Source organism: Scyliorhinus canicula, chromosome 11, assembly GCF_902713615.1.
Source record: "Scyliorhinus canicula chromosome 11, sScyCan1.1, whole genome shotgun sequence".
Classification (NCBI taxonomy): domain Eukaryota; kingdom Metazoa; phylum Chordata; class Chondrichthyes; order Carcharhiniformes; family Scyliorhinidae; genus Scyliorhinus; species Scyliorhinus canicula.
The window spans coordinates 125,080,929-125,097,727 of NC_052156.1; the positions used below are offsets into that span (position 1 = coordinate 125,080,929).

The window sequence follows — 16,799 nt, forward strand, 5'->3', positions numbered from 1 at the left end:
CCAAGTGGTAGTGGTGAAAACCGGGGAGAAAAACAGGATGGTCGTTGACTACAGTCAGACCATCAACCGGTACACGCAGCTCGACGGGTACCCCCTCCCACGCATATCTGAAATGGTCAATCAGATTGCACAATACTGGGTCTTCTCGACAGTGGACCTGAAATCTGCCCACCACCAGCTCCCCATCCATAAGGCAGACCGCCCATACACTGCGATTGAAGCAGACGGCCGCCTTTACCACTTTCGTAGGGTTCCCTTCGGCATCACCAAAGGGGTCTCGGTCTTCCAACGGGAGATGGACCGAATGGTTGACAGGTATGGACTGCAGGCCACCTTCCCGTACCTGGGCAACGTCAGCATATGCGGCCACGACCAGCTGGACCACGACGCTCACCTTTCCGAATTTCTCCACACCGCAACTCTCCTCAACCTCACTATAACAAGGAGAAGTGCGTGTTCAGCACAAACCGATTAGCCATCCTAGGCTATGTGGCCCAGAACGGAGTTCTGGGGCCCGACCCCGATCGCATGTGCCCCCTCATGGAACTCCCCCTCCCCCACTACCCCAAGGCCCTCAAACGATGCCTGGGGTTCTTTTCATATTACGCCCAGTGGGCCTCAAACTATGCCGACAAAGCCCGCCCACTCATTCAATCCACGGTTTTCCCATTGACGGCCGAGGCTCATCAGGCCTTCAACCGTATCAAGGCCGACATCACCAAGGCCACGATGCATGTTGCCGATGAGACGCTCCCCTTCCAAGTCGAGAGCGATGCATCAGATGTCGCTCTGGTTGCCACCCTCAACCAGGCAGGCAGGCCTGTGGCATTCTTTTCCCACACCCTCCATGCCTCCGGAATTCAGCACTCCTCTGTCGAAAAGGAGGCCCAAACCATCGTTAAAGCTGTGGGGCATTGGAGGCATTACCTGGCCAGCAGGAGATTCACTCTCCTCACTGACCAATGGTCGGTTGCCTTCATGTTTAATAACACACAGCGGGGCAAGATCAAAAACGATAAAATCCTGAGGTGGAGGATCGAGCTCGCCACCTACAATTACGAGATTTTGTGTCGCTCTGGTAAGCTCAACGAACCCCCGATGCCCTATCCCGAGGTACATGTGCCAGCGCACAAATGGACCGACTCCGGACCCTGCATGACAATCTCTGTCACCCAGGAGTCACCCGTTTTTACTTCATTAAGGCCCACAATCTGCCCTACTCCATCAAGGAAGTCAGGGCTATCACCAGAGACTGCCAGGTCTGCGCGGAGTGTAAACCGCACTTCTACCGACCAGACCGTGCGCGCCTGGTGAAGGCCTCCTGTCCCTTTGAATGCCTCAGCGTGGACTTCAAAGGGCCCCTCCCCTCCACCGACCGCAACACATACTTCCTCAGTGTGGTTGATGAATATTCCTGATTCCCCTTTGCCGTCCCATGCCCTGATATGACATCTGCCACCGTCATCAAAGCCCTCAACACCATCTTCGCTCTGTTCAGTTTCCCCGCCTACGTCCACAGCGACCGGGGATCCTCATTTATGAGCGATGAGCTGCGCCAGTTCCTGCTCATCAGGGGCATTGCCTTGACCAGGACAACCAGCTACATCCCCAGGGAAAACGGGCAGGTGGAGCGGGAGAATGGGACGGTCTGGAGGGCCGTCCAGCTGGCCCTATGGTCCAGAAATCTCCCGGCCTCCCGCTGGCAGGAGGTACTCCCCGACGCACTCAACTCCATTTGGTCGCTCCTGTGCACCGTGACTAACAAAACCCCCCATGAACATCTCTTTGCCTTCCCCAGGACGTCCACCTCCGGGGTTTCACTCCCAGCATGGCTGGCAACTCCAGGACCTGTTCTCCTCCGTAGACACGTGCGACTCCACAAGGCGGACCCGTTGGTTGAGAGGGTACAGCTACTCCACGCCAACCCGCAGTATGCTTACGTAGCGTGCCCCGACAGCCGCCAAGACACATTTTCCCTCAGGGACCTGGCACCAGCTCGTTCCAAACACCCCCCACCCCCTGCCCTGGGGCTCCCTCCCTTCCCCCGGCGCACCCCACCGCAGCCCTCACTCCAGGGCAATCCGTCCTCCCCTTGCTCCCACCCGGAGATGAAGAGGATTTCAACATGCTCCCGGAGTCACTGAAGACCAAGCCGATGCCTGAGTCACCACCAGCACTGCGGTGCTCTTGACAACAGATCAAGGCACCGGACCGCCTAAATTTGTAATATTCTCTGTGATTTTTAAAAGAAACTTGTCTGTATATCGTTCTTCACCACCCCCGCTGGATTCATTTTTAACAGGGGGTGAATGTGGTAGTCACCACTGATGTATTATACTGTATATATGGGTTTTACGGTAAGGCCCCTGTACTACAGGTACGGGGGTAGATCGCTGCTTGCTGGCTCCGCCCAGTAGGCGGAGCATAAATATGTGTGCTCTCCGTACAGCAGCCATTTCGTCAGCTGCTGTAGGAGGCCACAAATCTCTGTAATAAAACCTCGATTACATTCTACTCTCGCCTCGTCGTAATTGATAGTGCATCAACTAGCGATGCTCGTTTCGTGTAAATAAATCAACCACAAATTCATTTTAATCATGTAACATGGAAATCCATGGCTATGGTAGCTTTTCCAATATTTTTTCTGAATCCATGTCCACATAAAATTGGCAACAAAGCACTACAGAGACACAAGTAACGGAACCCTGAAACAAATTATTGAAAACAATTTAGAGCACTTAATTTAAACAATTTAAATACCCTTCTGCGGCAGGGTATTTATCACCTCAACCTATCAGGTCAGTTGGTGGAAAGTACATCAGCCACTCCAGGTGGCTGCCCAGAAGGCAGCAGTGATAAAAAACACACTTTAGCTCACAAAATGGGCACATTAAGAATAGACCAGCTTCCACCTCTCCGTTTGGTTGGGTTTGCCTTGGGTTTGGGATGTCGATGGTACAATTATTACACCGATTCCGTCATATTTGCTAAGTGCTGTATTGCATTTTACTTCCCTGAAGAAGTCATAATGTCAAAGTTACCTTCCATCTCGCATGAAAGAAAATAAATGTGTCAAGAGCATTAGATCTTTGGAGTAAATAAGTACATTCAATTCACTATTTGCTTCCTGTGAGAATAAAACCTGAAGCAAATTAAACAGAGATCTGCAAGTTTGATAGCAGAGTGTACTGCCTCACATCACTTCCTGGCAATTCAGAAAGTATTAGGAAAAATTTTCTCACAGTTCATTTGTAGAGGATCATGCAGGAGGGAGCTGGAATCCAGAGAATGTGTTAAATGAGGTTTTTTTCCACCAAATCCAAAATGAAACTCTTGCTACTCTTTTGAGTTCTCTGGGATGCAATAGTCCAGCTGTGCAGAAATTAGACCATTAAAATGAATGTAACTAAGTAAAGGAATGTTGAGGGCTTGTTAATTATTTCACTGATGTTCCTTCAAAGTGTATTCCAACCATTTCAGCCGACAGAGAGAAGGCGGAATGCTCATTATTGAGTAGGGAATAAAATCAATGGATTACAGGACAAATCTAATTAGGACTGGGGGGCACAGTGGTTAACACTGCTGCCTCATAGTGCCAGGGACCCGGGTTCGAATCCGGCCATGGGTGACTGTGTGGAGTTTGCTTTTCTCCTTGTGTCTGCATGGGTTTCCTCCAGGTACTCCGGTTTCCTTCCACAATACAAAGATGTGCAGGTTAGTTGGTTGGCCATGCTAAATTACCCCTTAGTGTCCAATGATGTACAGGTTAGGTGGGGTTATGGGGATAGGGTGGGGGACTGGGCCTAGTAGAGTGCTCTTTCAGAGAGTCAGTGCAGACTCGATGGGCCAAATGACCTCCTTCTGCATTGTAGGGATTCTATGAATTCTATGGATTGCTTGCCAATCAGAATTGAATAGAGGTAAAATAAAGCTGAGGTAAAATAAAGCTGAGGTTTTCTGATATTAGTATTTTGACAGAAGACTGACACTTTACCATTTCAGGCACCAACTAGGGGACATTTTCAATGTCGCCAAATGGGTATCTGGTGCAATGGATCGTTCGCCCATCGTATAATCTCCCTGCTATCCATTCCATTGATTCCAACAGAATGATAGCTGAGTAGATTTGTTAACAAAAACCTTATTTTCTTAATTTTCTAATAATATCAGTCACCTTGCTCTTGGACTTGCTTGAAGAATTTCCTGGAATTTACCACACTTTCTTTTTCTAAATTGTCCTGAGTTTTTCTGCCTCAGTCAAGTCCTGCCATGTGAGAACCCTGCTATTGACTACCACTGCCACCATTAACACTCCCTTTGACTTGTATCCATGACATTTTTGTCAATCTCTCCTTAGCTCCGGCCTATCCCTGATCTTCTATTCTGACCCTCTTCCTCCAAACTCCTCTCCATCTATATAATTCATTGCCTTTCTATCCCTCTTCAGTTCTGAAGAAGAGCCACACAGACTTGAAACATTAACTCTGTTTCTTGCTCCACAGATGCTGCCAGACCTGCTCAGTTTATGCAGCATTTTCTGTTCTTATTTCAGATTTCCAGCATCCACAGTATTTTGCTTTTAATTGTTTATTCCATTAACTACTAATGAAGCAAATGTTATGATCCCTGGAGGATCTTAATGCTTTTATTTCCCCCAAGTATGTGCACAGACAATTGTTGAGCCAGCTTCATTCTATGAATGTAAGTGATCAACTAGGATCCTTTTTCTGATCTGGAGCTGCGAGAAATGCAACTTGGCTTTGGAGACAAGAAGCTTGAATACTGTTGGCAGTACAACATGCGAAAACATGTGATGTTCTCAGCTCTGTGACAATTCAGTGTCTCTTGTAATTCAGAAGTACTTAAAAGAGGGCTACACAGTAGCACAGTAGTTAGCACTGTTGCTTCACAGCACCAGGGTCCCAGGTTCGATTCCCGGCTTGGCTCACTGTCTGTGCAAGAGTCTGCATGTTCTCCCCATGTCTGCCTGGGTTTCCACCGGATGCCCTGGTTTCCTCCCACAAGTCCAGAAAGACGTGCTGTTCAGTAATTTGGAGATTCTGAATTCTCCCTCTGTGTACCGAAGAGGCGCTGGAATGTGCCAACTGGGGGCTTTTCACGGTAACTTCATTGCAGTGTTATTGTAAGCCTTCTTGTGACAATAAATATTATTATAAAGAAACAAGCAGTGCTTCTTCAGAATGAGGTAGAAACAAAATTCATTGGTTAGCCTTTGAGCATCATATCTTCACTGGAGTTCTGTACAGTCCATTGTGTATGCTTAGGAAGGATCATTTTGCAGATTAGCAAATTTTGACATGAAAAGTAGTGTAAAAGGGGGACTTTAGGTACTTTGGCTGCTAATAGGATTAGATGGGGGAGCTGGTGTTGGAGTGGTAGTGTCACTCCACTAATAATCCAAAGGGCGGCCAAGCTAATGCTGCCTTTAAATCTCAATACTGCATCTGGCGGAACTGAAATTCAATCAATACAAATCTGGAATTGAAAGCTAATCTCAATAATGGTGAGCATGAAACTGTCATCAATTGTCTTAAAATCTCATCTGGTTCGCAAATGTCAGTTCGGGAAGGAAATCTGCTGTCCTTATCTGGTCTGGCCTACATGTGATCCAATAAACTGATCCATAGAATCTTGACAGTGGAGGAGGAGGGCATTTGGCCCATTGTTTCTGCACCAACCCTCTGAAAGAGCACCTTACCCAGGCCCACTCTCCCGCCCTATCCCTGTAACCCCACATAAACCTGCACATTTTTGTTCCTCCACAGCAAAATGGTTGATTATTAACTGCCCTCTGAAATGGCCTAACAAGCCACTCAATTCAAGAGCAATTAGAGACAGACTGCAGTTTCATTGCATTTTAAAACGCACAGGGAATTCTTCCCAAATTGTGCACTGGTGTTGCCATTTTATCCATTTTTTATTGCATCTTCCCCCAAAGTATTATTTTGCTGCTGCAATGTATGACAAGAAGTATCGCTGGGCTGGGTGGAAGTGTGAGAACGCATAAGAGAAAGAGCATCCACTTGCTTTCTGGCATTCCTGAGGGACTTATTCTCCTGAGCTGGGGATCAGTCTTCAGCATAAAAATATCCAAATTCCCAGCGCTCTGAAGCCAAAGCTGAAAATCCCCGGTTGCTCATCTCCAGCTGCTAATGCTAAGCGCCAGCTCAATGTTTCATTAGGAAGATCGTGAAGTATTATTCAACAAAATGTACTACAAAGTGATGATGAATATGTTTTTTTGTTTAAATAATGTAACCACTACAGATCTTTACCGAGAATTAGTATGGAAATTAAAAGCCCGCTTCTCCTTCTTAAAGCTGTCAACATTTTTCACATTCAACGCATTACTTAGTACGGAGCTAAACGGGAGGGAAATGTAAGCTATATTAATCAGGAAAATAAGAAAGTTATTCCCGCAGTTGCATTAAATGTTTAATGGATTAAGTCATCAGCACAAGTTGCACAAACTTGTATTCCCTTGAGCTTTAAAAGGTTGACAGATGATCGAATTTAAATGTTTAAAATGAGAAAGGAATTTAGTAGAGTACATGCTGAGAAACTATTTCCTGTGGCGTGGGAATCCAGATCAAGGAGACACAATCTTAAAATTGGAGCCAGGCATTCAGAAATGAAATAACAAGGCAATTCGCATCCCCCCCCCCCCCCCCCCCCCCCAAACCCCCCGCTCTCCTCCCCACACCAAGTGCAATGGAAATATGAAATTCTCTCTCTCAAAAGATCTTGGGTGACTGTGTGGAGTTTGCACGTTCTCCTCCGGGTGCTCTGGTTTCCTTCCACAGTTCAAAGATGTGCCGGTTAGGTGGATTGGCCATGATGAATTGCCCTGTCATGTCCACTGGTTAGGTGGGGGTGACAAGGATAGGGAAGGGCTTGGGTGGGGTGTTCTTTCGGAGGGTCGGTGCAGACTTGATGGGCCAAATGGCCTCCTTCTGCAATGTAGGGATCTATGATTCTATGAAAAGGCTGTTGATGTGCGCAATTAACCTCAAACGGTGCAATACATAATAAAACATGAAAACACACACTAATGTTTACATCTGTGTTCGAGGGCAGTTGGATCTCAGTTTGAAATCATGTTGAAAAGGCTTCCTTCAGAGCTTCCTCGATACATGCTCAAGTCTCTGGAGTGGATCTCAAACCCACAACATAATGCCTCAGAAGCCAGCATGCTGCCACTGCACCAAGGCTGACATTTACATTTGTAAATTGTAAACTCCCCAAAGTGTTATATTCGGAGCTCCCACACCGATACAACCTAATTCTGAATCCTTTCCAGATGCTCCCAGAACCTACGATTGCAAGGAAATTCCTTTTCAATTTTGCTTTGTTACCTGTCATAATCCTGTGGCCAGAAGGTGGAGGAATAGACTACGTTTCTGAATCCATATTTAAACTGCATTGCCACGCAATTAAACAATATATTTATCATCCGACCATGAACAGCATCGTGGCCAATTTAATATTATATTCCACATCTACTTCACGCTGTGTGCTTCCTGTCCATAAAACTTATTTCCCTCTGCCACATTTTTACAATGTCAACAGGTCACACACAAAAATCTGTAAACATTCTGAAACAAAACCCTATCTTAAGGTCAAATATTTTGCTGTCATTAACCAATCACTTCACTTAAAATGTTTGTTGTAAGAAAGTTTTATCTATCTTTTTTATAAACTAGAATTTCTCAGCTTTGAAAAATTTAAAAATAACATTGAAATATATATTTTTAAATAATATTATTGAATTTGCCCATTAAACCAGCATTTATGCTTTATATAAATACCCACAGGAAAGCGTTTAGTGCAAAACCTCAGCCTGTCTCAGAAGCTTGGACTTGGGCTCGATATTTTTGCCCTCAAATTGTTACACAAAGCTTTCAACTACATGCATAAAGTCTGAACATGTGCAGTTTTCAGAATCTCCTATAAATTGTACGTTGAATTCTTTCATATTTATTTAGGCAAGTGGCAGGTATCTTTAAAAACACTGCTATAAAAGTTCATAGGGAGGTAACATCTACAATTTATAACCGTTGCTTTCCCCCAACACTACCAGATCATTGCATATCAGACTGCCTTAGAACTTCCAGTTTTCTAAAGCTGCTTCCTGAATTCTGCTGGACATCTCTGGACTCCTGCTGCCTTGCCACACTCCCAAGTCTCAGAACCTTCCTAGTAATCATAAACCTTTTGACTGCACAAACATTGTTCCTTGATTATAAAACTAACGCCAATGCTACATACCCTGAAGCTACACTCTTCAATGCTCGCAGATCCCAGAACCACCCTTCAAAAATCCTATGCCCCAAGACAATTCCATTCCCTGCCCACCCCCAAAAAAATGCTATTAAATTATGACATCCCATTCTTGTATTGTCTAATTCTGAACCTCTTCCTGATGCTCCCAGAACCTGATGGTTGTAATAAAGTTCATAATATGATGCATTCATATAAAGCGGTCATCTTCCCTAACACAGCATAGACATACACCAGGGGTGGACAAACTACGGCCCGCGGGCCGCATGCGGCCCGCCAAAGGTCTTTATGCGGCCCACCAAAATTTTTTTTTTTAAATTTTAAGGTTAATGGGGGGGGGGGGGGGGGGGGCTGTTGGGTTACTGGTATAGGGTGGATACGTTGACTTGAGTAGGGTGATCATTGCCCGGCACAACATGTGTTTCATGCGAAGTTTCTACTTTAAAATATTAATTAATAAAAATTAATTGCTTTTTTTTTCTTTAAAAACCTTTTATTTTGGCTATTTTAAATATTAATTATTTTACTTAATATAGTATGCGGCCCTTTAAAATTGTGAATTTCTGAATGTGGCCCTTGCACGGAAAGGTTTGCCCACCCCTGACATACACCATAACCCCACAGATCGCTGATTAGATTTATTGAACTTAAACCCCACCTTGACAAGCATTGACCCGGGGCTCATCAATATTTGCTGTTGTTCATAAAAGCTTCTAGCATCTGTTATTCCACACATCAGTTTCCTCATCAGCTGTAAAATGCTTGCCAAAGAATATCAATGGTATTCATTTTTAAATGTGCATTTTAGTACTAATCAGCTGCAAGTCTTTAGTTGAGTACAGAATCAGCTGTATATTTTAAGAGGGTTGAGGAGTTAGGAACTCCACAGGAGAAGAATCTCAGCGAACCAAGCCAGGTGAAAATAATAATCGATTAAAAGTTGCCTGAATAAATAAAATTCAGAGAGAGCCTTATTTAATTCAAGAGCTAAGACTTGATTTTAGTTGCACTTAAAGATACCCAGATGCAATTTCCAGCTCATAAAAGACCAAAAGGAACCATGAATCAAACAAAAGCAAATGTCCTCCGGGACATTTGTCCTTTATTAAGTGAGTTTCTTACTCTGCCAAACACTAACCTTGGAATGTTGAGGCTGGTTTTCACACTTGGCAACATCATCGTCAGAGATCTTTGCACTGGTAAAACTGTCCATTGAGCACGAGGACACAGCTTGGCACAAATCATCAAAATCTTTATCCTGGCTCTCTCTGATTTCCAACAAAAGCTTTGATAGCTCCCCGGTTAGTGCTTCACCTGCCAACAAATGGATGCAAAATTATTCTTGTGAAATTGAAAACGTTCAACGCTTGAATAGGAAAGTAATTATAGAAATTGGATTTATAGATGGATTGCAGCGGGAAAGCTTTGGAAAGGGTTCTAACATGTTTAGAGAAAACATATTTCATTTGATAACTCAGCAATGCTTCTGACTTGTGGGCCTCGGTCTCGATACAGCTCAACTTCTGTTTGTAAATCTCCAATGACTAGAGAAATTATAGCCATCAGATGATTTAATTAGTAAGACTGTATTTTGGTCCAATTATTTGCAAAACTAAAAGACGGCGGCTTTATCACCTGCCCTATCTCTAACTCACAGTATGGTTAATCTAATTTTAAATCCCAAACAATGATGTCTTGTCAAAAATTTTAAACATTTGTACACAAGGAAGGTCCAAATTATTTTCAGAGGAGAGAAGCATGATTTTCGCCGGTTCAGTGATCAGATGACAACTACAATTTTCCAGTGTTTTTGCCCATGACGCAACAAATGTAACAGTGAGCATTAGCAATCTTAACTTGTGCTGGGTTAGTAAGGGGGGGGGGGCGATTCTCCAAAATGGAGACAAAGTGTTCTCGCTACCGTGAACGCCGTCGTGTTTCACGACGGCACGAAACGGGCATGGGGACGACCGATTCTGTCCCCCACAGGGGGCCAGATTGGTGCTGGAGCGGTTCACGCCGCTCCAGCCTCCCTTCCCGGCGTCAAATGGGCACCGCGCCAACCCTTGCATGCGCAGTTTGGCTGCACCAACCTGCGCATGTGCGGGGGACTTCTTCAGCGCGCCGGCCCCGACTCAACATGGCGTCGGTGTTCAGGGACCGACCGCGCGGGAAAGTAGTTCGCGGGGGGGGGGAGGGGTGAAGAGGCCGTTTCACCGATGGGTGGGCCCCGATCATGGGCCAGACCCCATCGGAGGCCCCCCCCCCCCCCCCCCCCCCCCCCGCCCGGCGAAGGATCGCTTTTTCCCACCCCACAGGCTACCTCCCGACTCTTCGCGCAGAGTTCCCATCGGCAGCGGCCTTAGGTGAACGGCGCTGGCGGGACTCTGTCGTATCCGCGTGGCTGCTCGGCCCATTCGGGCCAGAGAATCGGCGGCCCCACCAATTCCAGTGGTCCGCTGCCGGCGCCACGTCAAATGCACCGGTGCAAATGGCGCCGATTCTCCGCACCTTGGAGAATCGCGAGCTGGCGTTGGAGCGTCGTGCCGCGGTTGAGGCGATTCTCTGGCCCGGCGCGGGTACCGGAGAATCGCCCCCTAGATCTCATCCAGGCAGAAGTGAGAATGTTTCACTAGCCTCAGTATCCCTAATAGGCAGTAAACACGTTCCTCATTGTGATTATTACCCAGTAATCTCAGCAGTGTATGTGTGAATCCTGTTTAGGACCTTGCCCATTGCCCACCTCATTAAGCAGTCAGAATCAAACACCACAATTAGGGAGACGGTGGCCTACTGGTATTGTCACTGGACTAGTAATCCAGAGGCCCAAAGTAATGCTTTGGGGACCAGTGGTCGAATCCCATTATGGCGGGTGAATTCAATAAAAATCTGAAATTAAAAGTCTAATGATGACCACAAAACTTTTACTGATTGTCGTTAAAATGCATCTGGTTTACTAATGTTCTTTAGAGGAGGAAATCTACATGTGGTCTACCACACAGCAATGTTGACTTGTAAATTCCCTCTGGAATGGTCTATCAGGCCACACAGCTCAAAGGGCAAATAGGGAGGGGTAATAATTGTTGTGCCCACATCTGATGAATGAAAAAAAGGAGGAAGGTAGAAAGGTAAACTGTGGATGAAGGATGCCAAGAGGCAGCATGTCAAGCAAGTTTCCATGGTTACAGCTATCAGCCTGAGCCCATAACTGACTTCATGAGCATTGAGAGGTAATTATTCCAGCAAAAAGTACAGTAATATTCATTGAGACACATTTCTATGTCTAACATAAGCACATGATTTGTGTGATTCCTTTTATGAGAGTAAGAAGCTTTGCAATCAGTTTATCGTTCATGAGCAATCTAACAATTCTTAGTTACGATGGTTGTCATAATGTACAATACTTTAGCTCTTAATATTTTTAACTAAAAAGTTATTTTATTCTACCCTTTTGTGAGATATAAGACTGTGCGATTCTACAGTTATAATGTCATCATTACTGTTCTGACAATTTAATGAATTGAATGTTCAGACCTGTTCTTAGAGGAGCTCGAAAAAATACCACAGGTTACGCTTGCTGCATTAAAATCTGGTAATGCATTGACACTGTACATTATGTTATGTATGTTCAACAATGAGTGTCAGGCAGTATTTAATTTCAGGACCCAGGTTATAACTATAAGTTGATCGAACTGTAATATTACTGATGACAGTGTCTACCGGATGGCCCTTTAAGTTATGATTAATATTCATTCATGGTGGAGCCTGCATACATACAAGACTGGCTTGTATGCGGCCCTCATGTTTAACACTGGCGTTCACTTTGTGTTCCTCTCCGCCTTTTTAAAATCTTTGGGGAGAAGCGGAACAACACCAAATGAAGCCGATTCACTTGGATGCAGTGCATCAAAGGGGTGCTGATGAACCCATTTGCCTTCACGTTACAAATCTGAAAGTAAGCATCAGGATCCATTTGCATTGGAAAATGACCCAGCTCGTTTCATGTCAACTGATAGCTGCAATTAGAGCTGCTCAGGAATCAAGCAGTGTAGGACATTACAACACGTGTTACAAATTCGAAAGAGTTGTCCAAATAAAAAAACTTCATGGAATTTACAGTGCAGAAGGAGGCCATTCGGCCCATCGAGTCTGCACCGGTTCTTGGAAAGAGCACCCTACTTAAGCCCACACCTTCACCCTAGATAGATGGGGTTACTGTGTTACGGGAATAGGATGGAGGTGTGAGATGTGGGCTTGGGTAGGGTGCTCTTTTCAAGGGCCGATGCAGACTCGATGGGCCGAATGGCCTCCTTATGCACTGTAAATTCTATGATAACCCCACCTAACCTTTTTGGACACTAAGGGCAATTTAGCATGGCCAATCCATCTAACCTGCACATCTTTGGACTGTGGGAGGAAACCGGAGCACCCGGAGGAAACCCACGCAGACACGGGGAGAAAGTTCAGAACTTGCACAGACAGTGACCCAAGCCGGGAATTGCACCTGGGACCCTGGAGCTGTGAAACCACAGTGCTAATGATTGTGATACCGTGCCGCCATAAAACGTCAGCAAAATAAAATGCTGATAGGAATTGTTTAGACAAACCAGTCTAAATAAAATTTATGATGTGGAAACAAACCTGAAGACTTCAGTATCAGTAGATACTTGAGAAGCAAGGAAGGAACAAGGCATGGAGGAATTATATTCAGAGTATGTTTAGTGCATATATTTAAGCTGGATAAAAATGCTATAAAGCATTTTTTATTGACAAAGGTCTGTCAGCACATTTACAATGGAACTCGCATGCAAAAGAAATGACAGGATGCAAAACGGCATCACAATTTTGATTGCTGGAAGCTTTATCAAAATGAACAACTTGTCACCCCAAGACTATTTTTTGACTGAAATCAGCTGAGGCATGCGGTTAGTACGTCAAAGCCTCATTGTCTCTTCACATACTTGGTTCTTAAACATGCAAGGGACTGAGCCTAGACATTTTCAGTGGTGGGTGTTGTCTTTTGTACCAAACAATTAAGCCGTGCTACAGAAATAAACAGAAAATAAAAATAATATTGCAGAGAAACAAGATTATTGTGTGCTATTATTGATGTGATATTCACTAATCTCAGTCATGAAAATGAACAAAGTCGTCGCCAGAAAACCTAGGACTTGTTAACTATTTCCAAACATGTTTTGCATCTGGTTCTGATCAAGGTGACCATAGGGGGCAGTAAAGAGCATATGTTATAATTCCAGAATTCCTTGATGTACTTGGCACTGCAGCATCACAGAAGTTGTACTCCCTCTATCTGTTGTCTTGAGGTTATGCTTACAGCAATATGTTCCTTGAATGTAATGCAGGATTTTACTCAGTTGTAAGAGAGTTACTATAATTTATAAATACAGCACTGAAGGAAGTTACCCAGGCAGGAACATTAACAACTGATCCATTTCTGAAGAGAATTCAGTGAAAAATTAATCCTCTATCATTAGGACGATTGCTTGGTGAATAATCGGAGCACGAGGATAATCAATTTTATGATAAGAGTTTGCATACCTCTGAACGACTAAATTTGAAAACATTTGTTGCAAATTAAAAGCAATACACAGCTGTACCAATCCTGACTTAATAGTCAACAGAGTCTCATTTTCTATATCATTCCTTGTGGAAACTAAGTTTTATTTGTCTCGTATTATCTAGTTTCTTCCTCTTCTGTATTTAAGTAGCTACCGATTCCATTTTTATCTTTCTAATCCAGCACATAACTCTCATATTAGATAATTCTTGGGAATTATATGTTGAACATAACAACATGAAAAATAGTAGGAGTAGGCCATTATGCTCCTTGAGTCAGCCAATAAAGTCATGGTTGAGCTGAAGTGGCCTGAACTCTATGTTGCTGCCTGTCCCTCTAAACCCTGGCCTCCCAATTATCTATCAAATTCAACCTTGAACATACAGCCTCCTTAGAGGAAGGATCCCAAACACTAATGACCTTCTGGAAATTCCTGCTCATCTCTGTTTAAATGGGAGGCCCCTTATTTGCAAACAGTGCCCCCTAGGTCTAGGTTCCCCCACAAAAGGAAATGTCCTCTCAGCAACTACCATGTCAAGAGCCCCCGCCCCGTTATCCACTCTCAGAATCTTATGTTTCAATAAAATCACCTTTTATAAAATCACCTTTTAACCTTCTAACTAAGAAGGACTAAGTCGGGGCACAACCTTCTCAACCTTTTAGAACATAGAACATAGAACAGTACAGCACAGAACAGACCCTTCGGCCCTCAATGTTGTGCCGAGCAATGATCACCCTACTCAAACCCACAAATCTACCCTATACCCGTAACCCAACAACCCCCCCTTTAACCTTACTTTTTAGGACACTACGGGCAATTTAGCATGGCCAATCCACCTAACCCGCACATCTTTGGACTGTGGGAGGAAACCGGAGCACCCGGAGGAAACCCACGCACACACGGGGAGGACGTGCAGACTCCGCACAGACAGTGACCCAGCCGGGAATCGAACCTGGGACCCTGGAGCTGTGAAGCATTTATGCTAACCACCATGCTACCGTTCTCGTAACACAACCCCTTCATCCCAGGAATCAGCCTGGTGAATCTTCGAGGAACTGACTCCAATCCAACTATGCCCCTCCTTAACTAAGGAGACCAAAACAGCACTCCAGGTGCAGTCTCACCAACGTCTAATTATACTCCATCTTCCCTTGCAATAAATGGCAGCATTCTGTTGCCTTCCTAATTATTTGCTGTATCTGTGTGCAAGGACACCCAGCTTCCCGTTTACTGCAACTTCTGCAAACTTTCTCCACTGAAATAATATTCTACTTTTCTATTCTGCTGCCAGAGCTGACAATCTCACATTTTCCAATATTATGCTCCATCTACCAAATTATTGCCCCTTGCATAACCTCTCTATATCCGTTTGAAGGCTCTTTGTGTGCTCCTCGCAACTTGCTTTCCTGCCTATCTTTGCACTGAACTTTTATTCTGGATTTACAACCATGTTGCAATGTGTGTCAGAGCCGACACATGAGCCTAGAAATTGGATTTTGCCAAATCAGGGTGGGATCCTGTTACGACGTATGTTGCCTGTATAAAATGAGGCGGCTGCAGAGCGGGGGAGAGTGGCGAGCCGATGATGGCAAACACTGGGGCCTGGAGGCTAAGGGGGAGTCCAGGCTCAGTGTTGCAAACAGAGTTTCCCGTTGCCCACCTAAAAGAACAGCTTAAAAAATACGGCTGTGTCAGGCTGAGAGCTCCCGACTGTTTTTAAAGCTGGTCTGTCAGTGTCAGCTCAATTTCAGAGTTGCTACACTGCTTCCAACCTTCGGGTAGCTTAAGTGATTCTGATTGTTGTTTTTTTTTAAAAAGCCTGCCAGAAAGCCACCTCAAGGTCAGAAGCAGCAATGCACAAACACAAATGTTTTGGGTTGAAAAATCGTCAGTGAAATCCCTATAATTTTAGAACCTATTGGATGCTGGGCGTGTGGGAGACGTTAAAGGGGAGAAATTGGAAGAGGATTAGGTGGAAGATGGGGGAATAGGAGATGGAATTTTCACAAGTGTTTGGAAGAGCACTGGAGGGGGTTGATGGGAGAGGATTTTAAGGGAGTTGGGAGGGAGTTGGTGGGGGTTTGGAGGGGGGTTTCAGGACGGTTTCAAGGGGGTCAGAGGGACATTTGGAGGAGAGAGGTTTGGAGGGGGTTGGAGGGGAGCCAGAGGGAGGTTGGAGATGGGCTGGAGGGGGGTTGGAAAGGCAGTTCAAGGAAGTTTGGACGGGGGTTTGGAGGCATTGTAGGTGTGGGGGTAGAAGAAGCTTTGGAAAGATGGTTGGGTCTTGGAGGGGGATTGGGGAGGTTTAAGGGGGCATTCGAGGGGGTTTGGGGGTGTCGCGTGGGATGTCGGAGGAGATTGAAGAGTTTGGGGATGAAAGTTAGCTACAGATTTGAATTGGAATGTAAATATAATGATTTTATTGTAGCTACTTGCTTACATCAGTTGATTCCTCTGTGACTAATTGTTCTTAAAGAATCAGCTTTGGGCCTCTAATTTCACCAATGCTACAGTCACTCTGCCTACTGTGTACAGATGCAATGACAGAAGGACAAATCTACACCTGATGCAGCACCATTCACAATGTCCCAAATTGCTTTACAGCCAATTAAGTACTTTTGAGTTGTAGTTACTGGTATTATGTAGGCAATGCTATCAAAAGGTGGAGCAGGCTTTAACTCCTAATATGTATGTTCCTATGTCATTCTAGAGTGGATGTGATGAACTGGGTTGGATGGCCTTTGACATCTAAAAGTGTCTAGTGAATACAGCATGGAATCATGGTTGGTGTTCTGTTCATTTTGTTGGTAATTAAAGTTTATGTGAGCAGGTCTTGTGAAGTGAAATTGCCAGCACAGAAATGCATAATTAGTAACTTGTTTTACACTGAACATTATTCTCAAGAGAGTTTTCCATTGA

At 44.7% G+C, this 16,799-nt stretch overlaps 1 protein-coding gene across 14 annotated transcripts in view; it reads right to left on the reverse strand.

Annotated features, from left to right (window-relative positions):
- The window catches only part of anks1b (ankyrin repeat and sterile alpha motif domain containing 1B), a 1,080,298-nt gene that overhangs the window by 474,535 nt on the left and 588,964 nt on the right, over positions 1-16,799 (reverse strand). For all 14 annotated transcript variants that reach the window (XR_005462295.1, XM_038811308.1, XM_038811309.1 and 11 more), the window contains one exon: positions 9,440-9,615. Coding sequence is in view for 13 of the 14 variants with exons in the window: in XM_038811308.1 (XP_038667236.1) it covers positions 9,440-9,615 (176 nt within the window). In the remaining variant the exon portion in view is untranslated. The remainder of the gene's footprint in view (positions 1-9,439; positions 9,616-16,799) is intronic.